The sequence below is a fragment of the Rutilus rutilus genome (assembly GCF_951802725.1).
Source record: "Rutilus rutilus genome assembly, chromosome: 17".
Taxonomy (NCBI): domain Eukaryota; kingdom Metazoa; phylum Chordata; class Actinopteri; order Cypriniformes; family Leuciscidae; genus Rutilus; species Rutilus rutilus.
Window position 1 is genome coordinate 1993986 of NC_140230.1, and position 22531 is coordinate 2016516.

At 37.0% G+C, this 22531-nt stretch overlaps 1 protein-coding gene across 4 annotated transcripts in view; it reads left to right on the forward strand.

Moving 5' to 3' along the window:
• LOC311306994 (protein NLRC3-like) overlaps positions 1–22531 on the forward strand; it is a 63292-nt gene that overhangs the window by 32576 nt on the left and 8185 nt on the right. For all 4 annotated transcript variants that reach the window (XM_084435675.1, XM_084435676.1, XM_084435677.1 and 1 more), the window contains 4 exons: positions 236–409; positions 6107–6280; positions 20087–20260; positions 21316–21489. In XM_084435675.1, coding sequence (XP_084291801.1) covers positions 236–409; positions 6107–6280; positions 20087–20260; positions 21316–21489 — 696 coding nt within the window. The remainder of the gene's footprint in view (positions 1–235; positions 410–6106; positions 6281–20086; positions 20261–21315; positions 21490–22531) is intronic.

Here is a 22531-nt window from a genome sequence, read left to right on the forward strand (position 1 = left end):
TATATTTTGTGGAAAAAAAAACAGATGTTTTCAATGCGTTTCATTTGATCAGTTTCATATAATCTTTCTCCCTCACATAGAAACATAATCTATTAGAATAACAGTTAAATTTACTGATATATTGAATTCATTGTTTAAAACAAGAGATATTGCACAAATTATAAACACAATCAAGAAAAGCAAATATTTCTGTTTTGATCTGAGAGAGTGAAGAGTGTGTCATTGTTCTCTACAGGTTGAGGGATTGTGATGTCACAGATGAAGGTTGTGCTGCTCTGGCTTCAGCTCTGAGATCAAACCCCTCACACCTGAGAAAACTGGATCTGTCATATAATAATCTAGGAGACTCAGGAGTGAAGCTGTTCTCTGCTGTACTGGAGAATCCTCACTGTAAACTGGAGAGACTGTGGTAAGATCATACGTTACTCTCACATGAAACTGTCACTGTGAATTCATAAAGTATCATAATCAAAATGGCATAAAATGAAATAACTATTATTTTATTAATTACAAGCAAAGCTTTTAAAACAACACAATCGAATTCATCAAATTATTTTTTTCGTCTGTTCATATGAAGTTAGAGAATTCATATTTTTAAAGCATTTGGTATATTTCTCCTGCCGCTGTGAGTTCATGTGTTTGATCTGTAAATGATTGAACACATGAGCTGCTCCTCATTAAGGTGATTCTGCAGTGCTGATAGTCACACTGAAAACACACTTTGCAGAGATGGCAAAAGTACTCACTTCCCGTACTCAAGTAGAAGTACAGATACTTGTGTTAAAAAATACTCTGGTAAAAGTAGAAGTACTGATTTAACTTCTTTACTCAAGTAAAAGTAACAAAGTACAGGCAAATTTTGGAAATTTACTTTAAATTAAAATTAAAAAGTAAAAGTAGCCTTGCGAATGACAACCATTTTTTAAGCAAAGCTACCTGGACCACACAAATGTTACTGAGTGCAAGCTGAGAAACTGAAGTGGATATGGAGAAAAGGTTCTTTATATGCCATTGCCTACATTTTAAACGGATATCTGCCAATAGGCCTAAAACATTACATATAAATAAAGGATAAAATATGAATTACTAAACAGACATTAATTAAGAAGCTCCACTTTTAGAGTTACAACTAACAACCACTAGATGGCAGCAGCGTATAAGAAATGAACTGACAGCTAGTAAATCTTTGAACATGGAGTGCTAATGAGAATGAATGTAATATGTCAGGCTCACATTTTTTACGATTGAAGTGCTATAAAAGTAGGAGAAATTACAAATTCAATGTGCATTGTATTAAAAAAAATCTTTATTGATATGCAAATAGACAATAGACATCCAGCAAAAGAAAAATGGCAAGTGATGTGTGCCCTCAAATCTGTAGATGTGCATGGATTTGTCCTGAATCCCTTCAAGAATTCTGGAGCAACTAGGTTATACACACCTTCTGTATAGTGTAACGTGTAATGTAATTGTGTGTAGGACAGTGAGTGAGTGAGAAAACGTATGTGTGTGTGTGTGTGTGTCTGGGATGGACAGGCAGAGAGAGACAGCAAGTGATCAAATGTATTCCTCAAAGGATGATTGGGAATGTCTTGCTGCTTGTCTGCCGAATCTCTGGGATCTCCGTTTTCTTCATTTTCAATGTCGCCGACGTCCATACTACTATGTGCTAACGTTACCGCCATCAAGCTGCAATGATTTGCCGTGAATGAATGCCGCCGAATCTGTTGAGTCGTCTTGTGGAAAGTACCGATATTTGTGTTAAAAATGTAAGGAGTAAAAGTAAAGTCTGCACAAAAATAATTAGTAAAGTAAAAATATCTGAAAGATCTACCTGAGTAATGAAGTATTTGTACTTCACATCTCTGACACATTGACATTGAGATATACATTTAACACCCTTTACTTTAACCCTATGGGGTCTGAGCTGTTTTCTGGGCCCTGGAGGTGTTCTGACATGCTCTGACATTTGTGCTTATTTCTGTTACTTGTGACATTTTCATGGCTAAAGTCTGATTACACTGTATTCAGCACAAACTCTGCTACAATAATATATCAGCAGCATGTATGTAAAAGTTTGTAGTTTTGAGATAATGACATTTATGCATGGTTTGTGATACAAAAAAAAATTGTCACTGAAATAAGGTCATGAAACCCCTACTGATTATTTCTTCACAAGACTTTTGAAAATTGTATCACGTAGCCTAGAATATTTGCTCCAAAACTATGTGAAAATCATCCTGACTGCTCATTCAGAGAAGACAATATATTGATTTAAAATTTCTAAGACGTGTTTTGTGTGAGAAAGCTTTATGCGAAGGGGCGTGATCACCTCATTAATATGTAGGCTTTTCAGACCTGAGAAAGACAAAGACCCTCCTCTAATGGGCCTATTTTAGGAGCTATCAGGCCCTATCATTCTGAGCAACCTTGCACAAAGAATGAGGAGATTTAAAAAATAATGGCTTTTTGATTGTTTGGATTTATTTACAACACAACATAATCCAAATATACACAACAAATGACAAAAAAACACACTATTGAAAACAATGATCCAAAGACAGAGACCTTTGTGCCATTCCTAAAAACATTGTACATACCTTTCATTTCCAAGGTGTTTGATTTTCACTTTACCATGTTCATATACAGAGACTCATGTGAATGTTGAAGTCAGCAGGACTCAGTGGCATCTGGTCCCTGAAAGAAAAAAAAGTGAACATACTGATTTAGATTTTTCTGGTTAAAATTGCTTTTAAAATTCACAGAATACACACACACACAAATGTTTCCAACAATATATAAAATAATGAACACCAGGTTTGTTGTGCCCTGTAAGCATAGGCTATACACAGTACTGCATAAAATAATAATAACAATAACCTATAGCAGCATATAAATCTTCCAAAAGATTTCAAGGCAAGGCAAGGCAAGGCAAGGTAAGTTTATTTATATAGCACATTTCATACACAATGGCAATTCAAAGTGCTTTACATAGAATAAATTAAAATAATAAAAGAAATAAGAATAATTAAAACAGTTTAGAAAAATAAAAAAAAACACAGTACAAACAGTCGGACGAACATTGGCACAGTGCTCATTCAGTAAATGCATAGCTAAACAGAAGTGTTTTGAGCTTGGATTTGAATGTGACTACTGTAGGAGCACATCTGATCTCCTCTGGAAGCTGGTTCCAGCTGCGGCTGGCATAATAGCTAAAAGCGGACTCGCCATGCTTAGAGTGAACCCTTGGTATTTCTAGCTGATATGATCCTAGTGATCTGAGTGATCTGTTGGGTTTATATTCAGTGAGCATATCTGCAATGTATTGAGGTCCTAGGCCATTGAATGATTTATATACCAGTAATAATACTTTCAAATCAATCCTAAATGTAACTGGGAGCCAGTGTAAAGACCTGAGGACTGGTGTGATGTGTTCATATTTTCTGGTTCTGCTCAGAATCCTGGCGGCAGCGTTCTGTATGAGCTGCAACTGTCTTATGGTCTTTTTGGGAAGGCCAGTGAGGAGTCCATTACAATAATCCACCCTGCTGGTGATGAAAGCATGCACAAGTTTCTCTAAGTCTTGTCTGGAAACAAAGCATCTAATTCTTGCAATATTTTTCAGATGATAGTATGCTGATTTAGTTATTGCTTTGACATGACTACTGAAACTAAGGTCTGACTTCAGTAACAACTGACTTCAGTAACAATTACGCGAGAGAAAAATATATTGATTATCATATGTTACTTCAAATGTTTCCATTCGTTATGATGATATGAAATGAGATAATAGTAAAAACATGAAGCCTTTGTTTGGTGCGTTTTGCTTTTCAAACGCGATCGCGCTCCAAAATATGATACATTCAAACACACAGCATGCTCCAAAATATGAAACATTATGGTTACCATATTATACATATCTACGTTTGAGCAGATATCCACAAACACAGTAACAGTAAACATGGGTCTAAATATTATAATATTCACCATATATCTAGCAACAGTTCAACTGCAATGTGACTAATAAGTAAGAATTTCTTACCTTACATCTTTCTTGTCTTCAAATCGCGTTCTTCTTCTTCTTCTTCTAAGGGTAAATCCAATGTAAGCTCACGGTACATCTTTCAAACTCGATGAAAAGCAGAGACTTGTGAAGTTTTTTGGTGCTTTATTTTTGAGGTAATGAGCGCGTTCGCGTTCCATGTGGAGATGTGAATGCATGTGAATCTCTTTTGCACGCGTGGGCTCAAAAATAATGAGCAAGCGCGTGAGAAGCTGGACATCTTGTTGGTTTTATACAAATTACTTAAACAGAGAATATTTGTTTTCAGTTTGAATCCGATCATTTAAAAGTACACACTTAAATGTTTATAAAGGTATATGGCTCATAAATGTGTGACAAGTATTCGCTGAGTTTTGTTTCAATTTATAGACGTGCTCAAGAAAAAAAAGTTCACTGCGACGGAGAGGCAGAAAGCACACCCTGTTTATTTTCTTTATTTTACAAAAGCACAATGTTTTGATTCGATTGTAAGTGGACACATACAAAAGTAGAAATATCACAGATTCTTTTTTCATATTTCTTTTTTCTGTATGACCATAAATGACGGAGAAATTTAAGTTTAAAGTGCTACAATGTGAAGAAAATCCAGCAAAACGCGCTGGCGCTTTTGTCGACCCCAGAGGGTTAAACAATCTCGATCTCGATTCAATCACCCATGCGATCTTATTCCTAAATGACAAAAACTTCACACCGGAACATTCAGTTCAATTCAATTCAGTTCAACATGTCGATATGAAACAGCTTTACTTTTACAGTCTTTTCAACCACACAGTATCGATATTTCTGTGTTACAAATATTCAAATGATCACCGAAGTACTGAGATAAAAGTTTATAGTTTGAGTATAAACACTGATGTCTACGGTAGCAACCAAAACAAAGTAAATCAGCTTTTGAAAGTCGCTTCAAATAACGAGTGTATCGATTACATCTGATTCTTCAAAACATCCCGACTGTTAAAGCTGCAGTCTGTAACCTTTTTATGTTCAGAATTTACAAAATGAATATAATGAGCGAGTACATCATGAATGCCTGTTTTTGTCTTATCCTGAATCACTACGGTAAGCCTGTATTAAGTGTTTAGACTCGGACTACTTTACACCAGTCGGGTCGCACCGCGGCGGAGTAAAGTTAGCCCAGTGCCTGCGGGACTCACCGCATCATAGACATAAGCAGAGAGAGGTTTATTAACTGATAGAGCGCTGATTCATCCAGTAGTGAAACAAGTGAAGTCTTTATGAATCAATCATTCAAACCGATTTTAAAAATAGTATGTTTCACCTGTCTGGATCTTACATGTGTGTTCAAGCATATTCTACCCTTTCTGAGACGTTATTCTCCACTGCTGGAGATACTGTAAGCTATAGGATAGGTCCCAAATTCTCCAAGAGAATGCAGAAATGTTTATTTTCCGTCAGAAAAATTATTTTTGCAAAAGTTGCTAATTTGTTGACATTACCAGTCTGTTAAACTCATTTGACAAGTATAAGAAATAAACACACAAATGATTGTGCATTTTCCCCTTACTGATATGTTTTATTCGTTGTTTTAATAATTTTATTGAATGGGAACCGGAACCGGAAAATTTCGTCCACTTGAAATGTATATTACGACACTCATAGATAACGACACATTTCATCCTCAGTTGGAACAAAAGTGGCTAACTTCTGTCAACCTCATCTATAAGCAAGGACAAAACTAAAGCAATTTAATTTGAATCAATATTGATTCTGGAATAATAATAAAAAATCTATTTTAAAATCGTGAACCAAAAAAGTTTCTTAAAATGTTTACAAATACATTAATTACACACACACACAATCACACACATTGGGTTTCCATGTTTTATGGGGGTTTTCCATAGAAATAATGATTTTTATACTGTACAAACTGTATATTGAATCCCCTTATCCTAACTGATGTAATTTAACAACTTTTTTCTAATGAATATTTGTATATATTTCATATTGGCAGCATTATGTTATTTATTTTTTGTCATGTTTATCTCTGGATATAGGCTTAATGTGTGTCATTGTTCTCTACAGGTTGATAAGGTGTGGTGTGACAGATGAAGGTTGTGCTGCTCTGGCTTCAGCTCTGAGATCAAACCCCTCACACCTGAGAGATCTGAGTCTGTCTAAGAATAAACTAGGAGACTCAGGAGTGAAGCTGTTCTCTGCTGGACTGGCGAATCCTCACTGTAAACTGGAGATACTGGGGTAAGATCATCTCTACCATAAAGACTCGGAGTGAATAAGGATTAATATGTACAGTAGTTAGTGTATACAGTATATCTTTGGTGTAAGCCCCATCCGGTGGTTCAGCGACAGATTCCAGCTTGAGCCGTCAGATCCTGCCGGCGGTAGAAGGCAGCGGTGAGGAGTCTCCCTGAAGAGGAACATTTACATCTTACTATATTATTATCTCCCAAAAGAAAGTAAAACTAACAGTTAAATAAACCAGACGAATTTTTGTAATGCTTGTGCAAACAGACCCGTGTAAAAGCGTGAGCATTGCCTCAAAATGTGTGTGTGCAGCTGAAAAGAGGGAAGTGGTGTGTGTTTCACCTGAAACAGGGCTGTCACCATATCAGATTTATCACTACATGATTATCATGGCCAAAATAACACATGATAACAAAATATCACCATATCTATGGAAATCATGAAAAAAAAAATTTAAAAAAATGCTATCAGTCAAATTCATCTTTACTTTGTTTATTTTGTGTTATTTTTGAAAAAGAAGAATCACTTACAAAAGGAACAATTACATTTAATGCGACCAGTTTGAAAAAATGGTAACACTTTATCACAAGTATACAGTAACACAGCGCTTATAAATCATTTAAAACTATTAGTTTATAGTTAATGAATAGTATTTAATAGTATATAAGCTGTAGTTAATATATTAAAGGGACACTCCACCCATTTGCATTAAGCTTTGCATTGTTAGAAACCCAGTCATACTATTGAATGGTCGTGCAACACTCTCTCATTTTCCCCTGAGACGGGAGAAATACGTTATTTACCTTTTACACTTCCTCCTACAATGACGCAAAAATCGTCATTTTGTGTCATTGTAGGAGGAAGTGTAAGAGGGGGGGATTTCTGTTGAGACTACAAGCACTAGTTCCTCATCTTTCCCAGGGGGCGGGACCCGCTCACGCTACAGACCTATTACAGATCAGTGGGTGGGACTTTACTCTCTGAAACTGAAAGCAATATCCTCCATCTTGTTTGAAGCTAAGCTAACAGGCGCTGTGGAGACAGATGTAAAGTTATGACAATAGCGGAGGAGAGTGCTCAATATGATATAGAAGAAGAGGATTTCGGAAGTCTGATGCTTGAATCAGGTGTTTGTGGCTACCTTTACAAGCCGCATTATAGCGAAGAGCCCCCGAGGCAGAAGACCTGCCTGCCGCAGACGAGGAGCCCGGACTGGTTCGAGTTAGGGCGGACTGGTGGCGCCGGTGATCTCACTATGCAACTCCGAACACAGAGATAGAGTCCGTCTGCGGCAAAGAATTTCAACGATGACAATTTCTCCTGGACGAAATCTCTGAATCAGACGAGGACACGGATGTTTGTGTTGAGAACTATCCTAGTTTCGCACCGCATATGTTCTGACTGAACATCCAGGTACCATGCAATAATTCACCTTTTCGAAAGAAATACAAACGAGGAGTAATGAGTTCGCCAACTAACTAGACATTTTGTGTGAATGTGAAATGAATTTCAAGCTCTGGTGGTAGCTAGCCTTGTAGACGGAAGAGTGATTTCTCTTATAGGCAGATATGCGCTTTCTGGATTAGTGGGAGTGGCTTGCGGAGCTGTGCAATGTGGTGCATTGTGGGAGTTGTTGTCTTTCATACAAATGCGTCCTGAAGTTATTTTTTGTCTTTCCTCGGTCACGAAGGCACCAAATTCAAAATTTATTTTACATTTCGACTACATATATGACCCACTTTAAATAAAAAACAATGTTCAAATGGGTGGAATGCCCCTTTAAAAGACAATATACAAATAGCGAATTCTTTGTTCACTGTCACTGTAATTAACCAAGTATTATTAATTAGCTCTTCTGTAAAGAGTTAGATAATGCTTTGTTAACAACGTATTAACCATAAATAGTTCTCAATTTAGATTAGGTCACGGAAAATCAGAAAATGTCATTAAGTGCTTTAATACAGCCTTTATTGGACATTAATTACATTAATATTAACCCTCTGAGGTCGGCAAACGCGCCCGCGCGTTTTGCTGGATTTTCTTCACATTGTAGCACTTTAAACTTAAATTACTCCGTCATTTATGGTCATACAGAAAAAAGAAATATAAAAAAATAATCTGTGATATTTCTACTTTTGTATGTGTTCACTTACAATCAAATCAAAACATTGTGCTTTTGTAAAATAAAGAAAATAAACAGGGTGTGCGTTCTGCCTCTCCGTCGCGGTGAACTTTTTTTTCTTGAGCACGTCTATAAACTGAAACAAAACTCAGCGAATACTTGTCACACATTTATGAGCCATATACCTTTATAAACATTTAAGTGTGTACTTTTAAATGATCGGATTCAAACTGAAAACAAATATTCTCTGTTTAAGTAATTTGTATAAAACCAACAAGATGTCCAGCTTCTCAAACGCTTCCTAATTAGTTTTAATTTGACCACGCCTACTCGCGCAAAAGATATTCACATGCAAATCTCCACATGGAACGCGAACGCGCTCATTACCTCAAAAAAAAAACACTTCATCAGTCTCTGCTTTTCGTCGAGATTGAAAGACGCGTCGTGAGCTTACATTGGCTTTACATCAGAAGAAGAATGTGATTTGAAGACAAGAAAGATAAGGTAAGAAATTCTTACATATTAGTTTGTTATTGTTGCATAAATAAAACACATTGCAGTTGAACTGTTGCTAGATATATGGTGAATATTATAATATTTAGATCCGTGTTTACTGTTACTGTGTTTGTGGATATCTGCTCAAACGTAGATATGTATATGGTAACCATAATGTTTTATATTTGAGCGTGATCGCGTTTGAATGTATCACATTTTGGATCGCGATCGCGTTTGAATGTATCATATTTTGGAAAAGCAAAACGCTCCAAACGGCTTCATGTTTTTACTATTATCTCATTTCATATCATCGAATGAAAAACATTTGAAGTAACATGATAATCAATATATTTTTCTCTTGCTTAGTTACTGAAATCTTTTGGAAGATTTATATAGGCTGCTATATTGTTATTATTTTATGCAGCACTGTGCATAGCCTATGCCTACAAGGCACAACAAACCTGTGTTCATTATATAATATATTGTTGGAAACATTTGTGTGAGTGTGTGTGTGTATTCTGTGAATTTTAAAAAGCAATTTTAACCAGAAAAATCTAAAATGTATTCCCAAAATCGTGCAGCCCTTTCTCTTGATATCAGTATGTTCACTTTTTTTTTTTTTTCAGGACCCAGATGCCACTGAGTCCTGCTGACTTCAACATTCACAGTACATGTCTCTGTACATGAACATGGTAAAGTGAAAATCAAACACCTTGGAAATGAAAGGTATGTACAATGTTTTTAGGAATGGCACAAAGGTCTCTTTCTTTGGATCATTGTTATCAATAAGTGCTTTTTTGTTGTGTATCTTTGGATTATGTTGTGCTGTAAATAAATCCAAACAATTTTAAAAGCCATTCTTTTTTAAATCTCCTCATTCTTTGTGCAAGATTGGTCAGAATGATGGGCCCTGATAAGCTCCTAATAGGGCCATTAGGGAGTGTCTTTGTGTTTCTCAGGTGTGGAAAGCTTACATAGTAATGAGATGATCCGTCCCTTCGCATATTGCTTTATCACACAAAACACGTCGTAAATTTTTTAAATCAATATATTGTCTTCTCTGAATGAGCAGTCAGGGTGATTTTCACATAGTTTTAGAGCAAATATTCTAGGCTACGTCATACAATTTTCAAAAGTCTTGTGAAGAAATAATCAGTATGGGTTTCATGACCTTATTTCAGTGAGAATTTTTTTTTGTATTTTCACAAACCACGCATAAATGTCATTATCTCAAAACTACAAACTTTTACACACATGCTGCTGATATATTATTGTAGCAGAGTTTGTGCTAAATACAGTGTAATTAGACTTTAGCCATGAAAATGTCACAAGTAACAGAAATAAGCACAAATGTCAGAGCATGTCAGAACACCTCCAGGGCCCAGAAAACAGCTCAGACCTCAGAGGGTTAAGAGTTCCTTAAAATGTTTACAAATACATTAAGCGCACTCACACACAGACACACACACACACACACACACACACACACACACACACACACACACACACACACACACACACACACACACACACTCACACACACACTAGGGCTGGATACGATATGTACTGCAATTTTTAAGAATTGTGTTTCTACAATATTGCGATTTGACATTGCAATATATTTCTTTCCTTTTTTTTTACACTAGACTATGGGTAAAAGTTAAATCATACACTTATACAGACTGTACATTATGTATAAGATGAGTCATATTTACAAATTCAATTCATCACATCTTTCTGAGTTTTATTTCTGAAGCATCATACAGTTCTACATTCTCTTGAATAAATAATTCAATTACAGATAAATTTTTTAACAGTCACTTGTCGCCACCTAGTGGTAGGGGTGCAACGGATTAAAAAACTCACAGATCGGATCATTTTTCGGATTAGCAAAAAAAAAAAATTTTGTTTATTAACACTTTTAAATTATTAAATTAAAATATATAAAACCAACTTAAAGTGCACAAGGCATAATATCTTCTTTTTAACATAATTAATGAAAAACAACTTAAAGTGCAACATAAAAAGGCATATCTCCTTCCTTTAAACATGGACCAATGCTTGATGTGTTTCCACTGTCGGGCTATCAAAAATTGCTCAAAAATTACATTCGAATATTCCCTCTAAAAAAACACATATTCGAACTATTCGAACATCTGGTTGTGCATTTTGTCAGTGACGCGCGTGCATTACGTCAATAACAGGACAAATTAAGGTGAGACACTACAGGTGAATAGGGTACATTTTTAAAATAATAGATATCACCATGAAACTTTCCTCAGTTGATTACTTACACAAGTATATATAAAAAATGTATTACAAGTTTTAGAAATTTGTATGTTTAATTATGCAAATTAGGCATTATCTCATTAAATATGCATGATTTTGCATATATTTTCGGTAGATAGATCTGAACATATGATAAAGCCAGGTGTAAAATTCTTTTTTCATTTTGTTTACACACAAGATGAAAATAAAAATTCAGAGGGATTTCAGGATATATGCTTTTATTACCTAGGAAATCAAAATATACTGTCCATAGCCATAAAAAAATGATTTTCGCCATATTTTTTTGATTAAAATGTCACATAAATCAGGCCAGGAATGATTTATTAACAAATCCCTCTGAAAATATCTTCAGAATACTGCTAAGTGTATAACTGGAAAGTTTGGTGTACACAGGTGCTACATAGGCTGAGATGTTTGTACTGGAGAATGCAAAAAAATCATTTTGAGAAAACGGCAGTTAAAGATTTAAATAGCTCTAAATGAGAAATCGTCGTTAACTTTAAATCCCCCTTTGGACATTCACGATTGGTTACTGATAGAAAGGAAATGCCCATATTTGGGTTACATAGTGTTGTGCAGGAGACTCAGAGCTTTACAAGGACACCGGTCATGACAGACTTCAGTAAACAGACGGAGCTCGGGTAAATTCCTGGTAAATTCGGGAGAAACTTACTGCCGCAGGTAAACAACATGTAATTGTAATAAAATAAACATCTTAATGTATATTTTCAACGGTAGCAGCTTGAACGAACACATATTGAAGGAATAAACTAGCCCAAAATCTCAAAACTGACCAGTGCATAAAAAATTTATGTTTTTGCCTGCCGTGTCTCGCCTTAATACAAAGAGACATAACTACTTGTATAGGTAGTTTATTTAAGTTTAAACATATTTGACAACGTATTACCTACACAAAAACAAGTAAATCAACTAATGGCCACAACTAATGGCCAGGCATTCTTTCTCTCTCTCGCCGTCACCCATGCTGCGTTCACACCAAACGCGAATAGAGCGTCTGGCGCGAGTGATTTCTTGGCAGAAAAACTGCCAAGACCGCCCACAATGAATGTATGTCCAAAACTTCCAAATGTCCAAACTTCTGAAAAATGTATTTGCCAAGGCTCTGAAACCTCCTCCTATAAAACTATATAAAAAAAATAAATAAAAATGGTACAAATAAATTATTCTTGATATTTTATTTATTTAGCCTTCATACAAACAAGAAATGTGAAAACACTGTCAAATAATAATAATAAGACTCAACTTATTAATATCTTTATTTTTAAACTATAGACTAACATTTGATTATATTATTCTTATAGATTGAAAAAAGTGCTTCAGCTAGGATAAAGAATATGAAAAGTGCTCAGAGTTGCTGCAGAAAAAAAAAAGTGAGCAACAACAAAATCACATGTTGCTGAGGGACATTTTGAGTGTTGATGACACCTGAATTCATTCCGATTGATGAATCTGAATAGTCGCGTTTCCACTGTCAGGCCAGTGCGAGCCAGGACTTTAAACGGGCCATGCCGGGCTAACATGGCTCTCTGGAACAACGTCACACTAACCTATCATTTCACCAACAAATGGAAGTTTTATCAGAAAACTAATCAGAAAGAAATCACTGGAAACAGCGAGATCGCAAAACAAACATGATAAAAGCGACTGTTTGCTGGCATTTTTGTTGTTTTCTTGAATATTTAAAACCCAAGCATCAATGTTTTACCACAGGTTTACAGTAAAATGTGATACATTAATCACAATTAATTAATTTATGTTAAAATTGCACATTAGTCACACAGAAATAAATTAGGCTACCGTTAGGTCTATTCCACAAAAGAAAGAGGACTTACTTATTCAGTCAAGGCTGTTTCTGTTACAGGACATATTTAGGCTACATCACATTTAGAAAGAATGATCATTTCTACAAATATGCCACCAAAAAGTGGCTTTATTTTATAATAGTCCGGTATAAAGAGACCGGAGACTGTCAGTAGGCTACTGACAGATAAAATAAAAACATGATTGTGATAGCCATTATGATTTGTCTGATTTCTTCAAGCGTTCATATTTACCATGTTTACTATGGTAATGGTTAGCGTGCATAGTCTTTTGCATCGGGTATAAATATTTCTACCTTATACGGTGATCAGAATCCACATCGGATCACAAACAGAAGGCAATCAAAAATGAAAGTGAGTTTTGAGGTAAATTATTTAAAAAGTCTTTAATGCTGATGTTACTGACAGAATGCCGAATGCCGTCTCCCAGCTCAGGTAAACTCGGCCTCTTGTTCATAACCACTCCTCAAGCCCGAGCTGGCCTGCTTTGGACCAAGGTGTTCGACGGGTCAGAGAATCCTGGCCGTTGTGTGCCGTGCTGCTTATATTTATCACGCAGTAAAAATGAAAACGTAAACGTAGCCCATGCCTGTAATGTATATTGAAATATCGGAAATGTGTTTAAAAATCATATCACCGTTATTGAAAAAAATTATATTGCGATATATATTGATATTGAATTATTGTCCAGCCCTACTGTTACCTGATTTATGTATAACGAGTGATTCCCTACATTATAACAGGAAGTTTGCAGGTCAAGAAGTTCCATGAACACAAACAACCAAAGCGCGCCCCGAAAACCAGTGTCTCAGCACACAAATACTGAATTGAATTGTCTTTAACGTCTCTTGCTTGTATTGACGAATTCAAGTGTATATAGACAGTATATTCAAATGGGGTCCATGCGATCAGTCTTAAAGGGACAGCAGTCTTATGAACCTGCTGCTGTGTTTTAATGTTAATCAAACAAAGGAAAAATGAATTACTTACTGCTCTTGACTAAATAGGTGACCTTTTGAAACTTTACAAAAAGATCCATCTATATTTAATTTATTCAGTAATGAATATTAGTGCTGGGCGGTTTGACCAAAAATTTATTTCAAGGTTTTTTTCAAAATGATGCCGGTTTTCCGGTTTATGACGTTTTTTTTTTTCCATGTATAATCAGGTGTTCAATGCATTTTCTACTGGTTGAGAGAGGAATTACTGCAGTAAATTTACTTAGGATGGTCTATTTTACTGTCATTAGTGAATATTGTAGAATAATTCCACACTAGTAATACAGGTTTGCATGGCAAACAGAAAATTATGCTGTTGTTTACAAATAAGAGCCAGTCATGATTCTGTTACGAACTGCTCCGAGACACGAAGGTTGAGGATCCAAATGCAGTTTTATTTAAAGGGTTATACAGAATCGTAGTAAAAATCCAGGCAAAGGTCATACACAGGCAGGCAATCCAACAAACAGACAAATCCAGAGGGTGAGGCAGAAACAGAAAAAGGGCAGAGATAAAAAACCAGGAATAACGACAACAAAGGAAATGCTCAGAAATGCAGTGGAATAACGTACAAAACTTCGCAGTGAGTGAAGGGGTGAACCAGGCTTATATGGGGTGAACTAAACAAGATAATGAGATACAGGTGAATGTGATAATGAGTGCTGATGAGTCAAGGCAGAGAATGATGGGAGATGTAGTCTGTGAGTGAACGTGAGAGTCTGGTGTGGAGTGCCCTCTGGTGGCTCTCAAGGGCACTCCAGCTGGTGACCGTTACAATTCTAATGAAGTGAGGAATCAGAATACAAAGACAATTGCAGTCGAAATACAGAAATTTTACTGTGCAAATATCACAAACTTTTTTTATAAAAACCAATACAAAAAGTAGAACAACTTGCAATACTTTTGCTTCAAGTTCAAGACCAGGTACATAGGTACAGTATTCACCCAGGTACAGTATTCAAGTAAATCTAAAAAAATATATATAAAACAAGTGACTTAGTGAAGTGACAATTTGCATTAATATGGGCTTTGAGGTATATTCACAATATATATATATATATGAATATATATTCAACTCACATAATAAATACAAAAAGGTGTGCAACTTGCATTAGTTCAAGCCCAGGTACATTACACATGTATTCAAGTAAATCTAAAAAGAAAACTTGCATTGCTTTTGAGGTCTATACACAAAAAAAAATAAAAAAATAGTAAAACAAAATCATGCAACTTGCATTAGTTATTACTTCCTTCAAAAGTATTGCTTCGAAACCAGTATTGAACGTATTAAAGAAATATAAAGTGCAACTTGGCTCACACAGGATTATCCTGTATAATGGAAACAATAATCACACATTTCAACATTTAAACATTTTTTGCCAGGAAAACCAGACGGTCCACAGCATCTGGTTTGAGTGCGGCCCTGTGGCAAGTGACAATGTTGCCACCAGTGCTGAACACTCTCTCAGATGGAGCACTGGTGGCAGGGTTGCATAAATACTGCTGAGCTAGCTTGGCAATGCGAGGGAAATTTGTCTGATGGCATCTTCACCAGTCTAAAGGGTCTGTATCACTGTCAACCTCTGTGGTCTGTAAATAGACTGTCAGCTCCATTCTGATGCTTTCCTCTTCTGGCAGTGTGAGTGTGCTGCTGCTGGTGGTGCTCTGCCTTTTGAAAAAGCTGGCCAAAGTCTTTTTTCTTTTTTCCTCAGGAGGAGGAACAGGCTCTGCTTCTGCTGCACCAGCAGCCCCTGAGAGTGTGTCCTGTTGAGCCTTTATTAGTGGCACTATCTCTTCAACTGCTCTGGATAGAACCCGCTCCACCTTTTCTTTATCCATATACTTGGTTCTAAACCGTGGATCAAGAAGAGATGCAATGTCAAGCATGTCATCTGTGATCTGATCGGAATATTTCTCATTCAAGTAAGCTAGAATGTTTCTCTTCACATCCTTCGTCAGCTGAGTATCACTCTCTTCCTCAGCAAGAATGGATGTGTTGAAGAGACTGAGCACTGGCTTGAGGTAGGAGACACTGACATATTGCTCTCCTGACAAGGCATCTGTGAAGTCCTGGAGTGGGCTCAACACCTTGTTGACAGCCTCTAGGACATCCACATCTTGCCAGCTAAGGACCAAGTGCCTTGATTTCTTGTCAGCTTTTAGAACCTGACTAATGGCCCTCTCTTGCTCAAGTACTCTTTGAATCATTTGACGTGATCCCCACCTTGTAAGCATCTCACTTGTGAGCAAATGCTTTGAAAGACCCAAATCATTCTGAACAATGGCCAGGTCCCTCCTTTTCTTACAAGAGTATGAGAAGGCTGACACAATTCTTTTGCAGACACATACTGCACGTTGTATGCGGTCATCTTTCATACCTCTCTCTGTAAAATTGACAAATAATTATATATTAGTTCACTTTTCCTAATGTTAATTAAATTATTGATTTTACTTTAGACCCACACCAAATGATTACAATAAACTCATAATAATAATGATGATAATAATAATAATGATGATGATGATGATGATAATAATAATAATAATTATAATAATGATGATGATAATATTAATAATAATAATGATAATAATGATAATAATAATAATAAGGAGGATAAGAGATAACAGAAAACTCCTTATTATTATCATTTTACAGCTATCAAGTATAGTTCACTATTAATATAATAACTATTGCTTACCTATGGCTAGGTGAAGCCTGTGACCAAAGCACTAGAGTCTTGTCCAATTGTTCAGTTCGATAGCCTTCTTGATGTTGGCTCCACTGTCTGTAGTGATGGCCACTAGCTTCTGCTCTGAAAGTCCCCAGGAATCAAATGCCTCTTGCAGGCCCGCTGCAAGTAACTCACCAGTATGGTCATCAGGAAAGTAGCTTGTTTGCAAACAATGACTTTGCAACACCCATTCGTCACTTATAAAGTGAACTGTAAGGCTAAGGTAAGGCTCCATAGTGCGACTGGACCACATATCATTTGTTGCTGCGAAGTGGAGGACGGTCGCCAGGTCTGTATCGAGCATAGCTCTGTGCTTTTGGTACAAGTTGGGGATAGCAACTTGGCTAAACTACTTTCTGCTCGGCATTTCATACCTGGGATCCAGCGTCTTGATCATCTGCTTGAAGCCTTCTTTTTCGACTGTATTTACCGGGACCATGTCTTTGGCTATATGGTTAGTGATAGAGTTTGTAATCTCGATCCACCGTTTGCTTTTTCTGTCGTAGTAAGTCCCTCTAGCAAACACGTCTTTAAGTGACATTTGGCTCGACTTTTCTTTTGCTTTCCCCGTGTTACCTGCTGATGTGGAGGGCGCTGAGTCCACTGACATCAATTTCATAAATTCTTGATATTCCAAGACATGCTTGCAGCTAAGGTGCTGGAGCAAATTGCTTGTGTTTCCGCCTTTGGCGACAATTTCAGCCTGACAGCACTTGCATAAAATGGTTGTTTGGTCGACGTTGGATTTTTGGAAACCAAAAAACCTGCAAACAACAGACCCGGCTCCTCTTTTTGGCACAAGTTCTTCTGTGTCATGTTCTACTAGTTCTGCAGCATCCATCTTCCCTGTAACATAACACCAGAGCACTGCTGTTTACCCTCACTACGCCTCGCAGTCGCCGCTTAGAAGTGCAACATTGTAAAGGGTCCGTCTGAAACAGTGTCGTGCGGCGCAGCGTAACGTTCGTTCCAAGCGTTGTGTAATTAAATACATCGGTATGGCGGTATATAAAAAATGTATATCATAACGAAAATATACACCGGTTTTCGGTATGAACCGGTAAAACCACCCAGCACTAATGAATATGCAGTGTTTTTTTTTCACATTTGATTGATTACTGTAGTTTTTGATATGGTGTCAAAATTGGAATAAAGAATTGATATTTCACTTATCTAAACATTTGTACCACTGACCCAATTCTCAGCCCTGAGCCATGCTGGAGCTGCTATATATAAGTACTATATTATTAAATAAAAGATAAGATATGATAGAGCAATAGAATGAAGAGTGAACGTAACAAGCTCATACAATGCATTTTAGCAGGCTTAATTAAGCATGAAAATAACTGAAGGAAATATTTATTTTATGAACAAATTAAGCCAACTAATATGATTTATATTCTTTTGGTTTCTCTACCAATACATTTAAAAATTACAAATGCAGCGAAAATACAGGTATCGGTACCGGCGAGTACCAAAAATGAAAGTATCGGTATCGGACTCATTCTGGAAAATTGTGCTTTCAATCTCACGTCTCTTCCATGCGTCCACTTGATATGGATATTACAACACTCATAGATAACGACACATTTTCTCTTCTGTTGGAACAAAAGTGGCTAACTTCTGTCAACCTCATCTATAAGCAAGGACAAAACTAAAGCAATTTAATTTGAATCAATATTGGTTCTGGAATTTAAAAAAATCTATTTTAAAATTGTGAACCAAAAAATTGCGATAGTTTGGTGAGTCTATTTTTTCCTCAAAATGTTTGCACACACACACGTTGGGTTTCCATGTTTTATGGGGATTTTCCATGGAAATAATGATTTTTATGCTGTACAAACTGTATATTGAATCCCCTAATCCTAACTGATTCAGGCAAATTATCGGTGCTGGTACTACTCGACCTCAGTGCTGCATTTGACACTGTCGATCATAACATACTTCTGGACAGGCTGGAAAACTGGGTGGGGCTTTCTGGGATAGTCCTATAATGGTTCAGGTCATACTTAGATGGGAGAGGTTATTATGTGAGTATAGGAGACCATAAGTCTGAGTGGACATCCATGACATGCGGAGTTCCTCAAGGCTTAATTCTTGCGCCACTCCTGTTCAACCTGTATATGCTACCACTGAGCCAAATAATGAGAAAGAACCAAATTGCTTACCACAGCTATGCAGACGACACACAGATTTACTTAGCCCTATCACCTAACGATTACAGCCCCATTGACTCCCTGTGCCAATGCATTGATGAAGTCAACAGTTGGATGTGTCAAAACTTTCTTCAGTTAAACAAAGACAAAACTGAAGTCATTGCATTTGGAAACAAAGATGAAGTTCTCAAGGTGCACCCATACCTTCACTCTAGGGGTCAAACAACCAAAAATCAAGTCAGGAATCTTGGTGTGACACTAGAGTCAGACCTTAGTTTCAGTAGTCATGTCAAAGCAATAACTAAATCAGCATACTATCATCTGAAAAATATTGCAAGAATTAGATGCTTTGTTTCCAGACAAGACCTAGAGAAACTTGTTCATGCTTTCATCACCAGCAGGGTGGATTATTGTAATGGACTCCTCAATGGCCTTCCCAAAAAGACCATAAGACAGTTGCAGCTCATACAGAACGCTGCCGCCAGGATTCTGAGCAGAACCAGAAAATATGAACATATCACACCAGTCCTCAGGTCTTTACACTGGCTCCCAGTTAAATTTAGGATTGATTTTAAAGTATTATTACTGGTATATAAATCATTCAATGGCCTAGGACCTCAATACATTGCAGATATGCTCACTGAATATAAACCCAACAGATCACTCAGATCACTAGGATCATATCAGCTAGAAATACCAAGGGTTCACTCTAAGCATGGCGAGTCCGCTTTTAGCTATTATGCCAGCCGCAGCTGGAACCAGCTTCCAGAAGAGATCCGACATGCTCCTACAGTAGTCACTTTCAAATCCAGACTCAAAACACATCTGTTTAGCTATGCATTTACTGAATGAGCACTGTGCCAATGCTCGTCCGACTGTTTGTACTGTACTGTATTTTATTTTTTATTTTTCTAAACTGTTTTAATTATTCTTATTTCTTTTTATTATTTTAATTTCTTCTATGTAAAGCACTTTGAATTGCCATTGTGTATGAAATGTGCTATATAAATAAACTTGCCTTGCCTTGCCTAACTGATGTAATTTAACAACTTATTTCTAATGAATATTTGTATATATTTCATATTGGAAGAATTATGTTATTTATTTTTTTAAGTGGTCATGTTTATCTCTGGATATAGGCTTAATGTGTGTCATTGTTCTCTACAGGCTGTGTGAGTGTGGTGTGACAGATGAAGGTTGTGCTGCTCTGGCTTCAGCTCTGAGATCAAACCCCTCACACCTGAGAGAACTGGATCTGTCTGTGAATAAACTAGGAGACTCAGGAGTGAAGCTGATCTCTGCAGTACTGGTGAATCCTCACTGTAAATTGGAGGAACTGTGGTAAGATCATCTCCACCATAAAACTGATGTTTCATGTGTGAGCTTGCATTAAGCTCACACATGGACAGACACACACACACACTCACTCTCTCACACACACACACACTAGGGCTGGGACGATGCACATATCTCCCGATTCAATATTATCACAATACTTGGGTGCCGATACAATATGTACTGTGATTTTTAAGAATTGCGATTGCTTCTATCAAAAGCTGATTTACTCTATTTTGATCACTATCGTAGACATCAGTGTTTATATTTTAACTTTAAACTTTTATCCCAGTACTTCTATTCAAGCTGTTTCATGACAACTCTCTCTGGGTCAGCGGCAGCGGCAACACAAATTTAAAATACTGCAATATGATTTTGTCAAAGGTTTAATAGAGAGACGAATTTGATGAAAATCGTGTGTGTGTGTTTGAATTGAGATCACAGTATTTTAAAGATGAATCGTGCAGCTCTACTGTCTTTTCTCTCTCTCAGCATATGAGCAGTGCGAGGGCTTTCAGTGCTTTCAGTCTCACGTCTCTTCCACACGTCCACTTGAAATGTATATTACGACACTCATAGATAACGACACATTTCATCCTCAGTTGGAACAAAAGTGGCTAACTTCTGTCAACCTGGTCTATAAGCAAGGACAAAAATAAAGCCATTTAATTTGAATCAATATTGATTCTGGAATAACAATAAAAAATCTATTTTAAAATCGTGAACCAAAAAAGTTCCTTAAAATGTTTACAAATACATTAATTACGCACACTTACACACACACACACACACACACACACACACACACACACACACACACACACACACACAATCACACACATTGGGTTTCCATGTTTTATGGGGATTTTCCATAGAAATAATCATTTTTATACTGTACAAACTCTATAATCAATCCCCTAATCCTAACTGATGTAATTTAACAACTTTTTTTCTAATGAATATTTGTATATATTTCATATTGGCAGCATTATGTTATTTATTTTTTAAGAGTCATGTTTATCTCTGGATATAGGCTTAATGTGTGCCATTGTTCTCTACAGGTTGGATAAGTGTGGTGTGACAGATGAAGGTTGTGCTGCTCTGGCTTCAGCTCTGAGATCAAACCCCTCACACCTGAGAAATCTGGATCTGTCTGAGAATAAACTAGGAGACTCAGGAGTGAAGCTGTTCTCTGCTGGACTGGCGAATCCTCACTGTAAACTGGAGATACTGGGGTAAGATCATCTCTACCATAAAGACTCGGAGTGAATAAGGATTAATATGTACAGTAGATAGTGTATACAGTATATCTTTGGTGTAAGCCCCATCCGGTGGATCAGCGACAGATTCCAGCTTGAGCCGTCAGATCCTGCCGGCGGTAGAATGCAGCGGTGAGGAGTCTCCCTGAAGAGGAACATTTACATCTTACTATATTATTATCTCCCAAAAGAAAGTAAAACTAACAGTTTAATAAACCGGACGAACTACAAACCAGACAACAGTTGCAGGATACAGCCTTGCCTTGTAATGCTTGTGCAAACAGACTATTGCAAAAGCATGAGCATTGCCTCAAAATGTGTGTGTGCAGCTGAAAAGAGGGAAGTGGTGTGTGTTTCACCTGAACCAGGGCTGTCACCATATCAGATTTATCACTACATGATTATCATGGCCAAAATGATACCTGGCTTCATGATAGCGAGCTCACGCCTTTCTCCAAACTTCTTCCTCCCCGATGTGGCTTCCTCAGCTCCGCTCGGATCACAGGTAGAGGTGGGGGACTAGCCGCTGTGTTTAAGTGTGCTTTTCAGTGTCGGGAGATTCCGTTTGACAGCTGCTCTAGCTTTGAGCTGCAGCTGTTTGAGACAAATCTTCCAGTGATTGTATTATGTGCGGTGGTGTATTGACCTCCAAAGTTTAACAAGGATTTTATTCTGGACTTTTCTGACTTTGTGGCTGGGATTGCATTAAAATATGATCGCTTTTTAATCGTTGGTGATTTTAATATACATGTGTGCTGCGAATCCAGATCTATGTCTAAGGATTTTCTATATCTTATTGACTCTTTTAATCTTATGCAGTCTGTCACTGTCCCGACACACGAAAAAGGACATACTTTGTACCTCGTACTGTCTTATGGCTTAGATGTTGCCATTAGTGAAAAATGAGACACTTGTATGTCGGATCATCTACCCGTTGTATTTACTATAGTTGTCCCCTGGTCGGACACTTCGACTGTTGCTCCCACACACAGTGTGCGTGCAATTAACTCTAACTGCC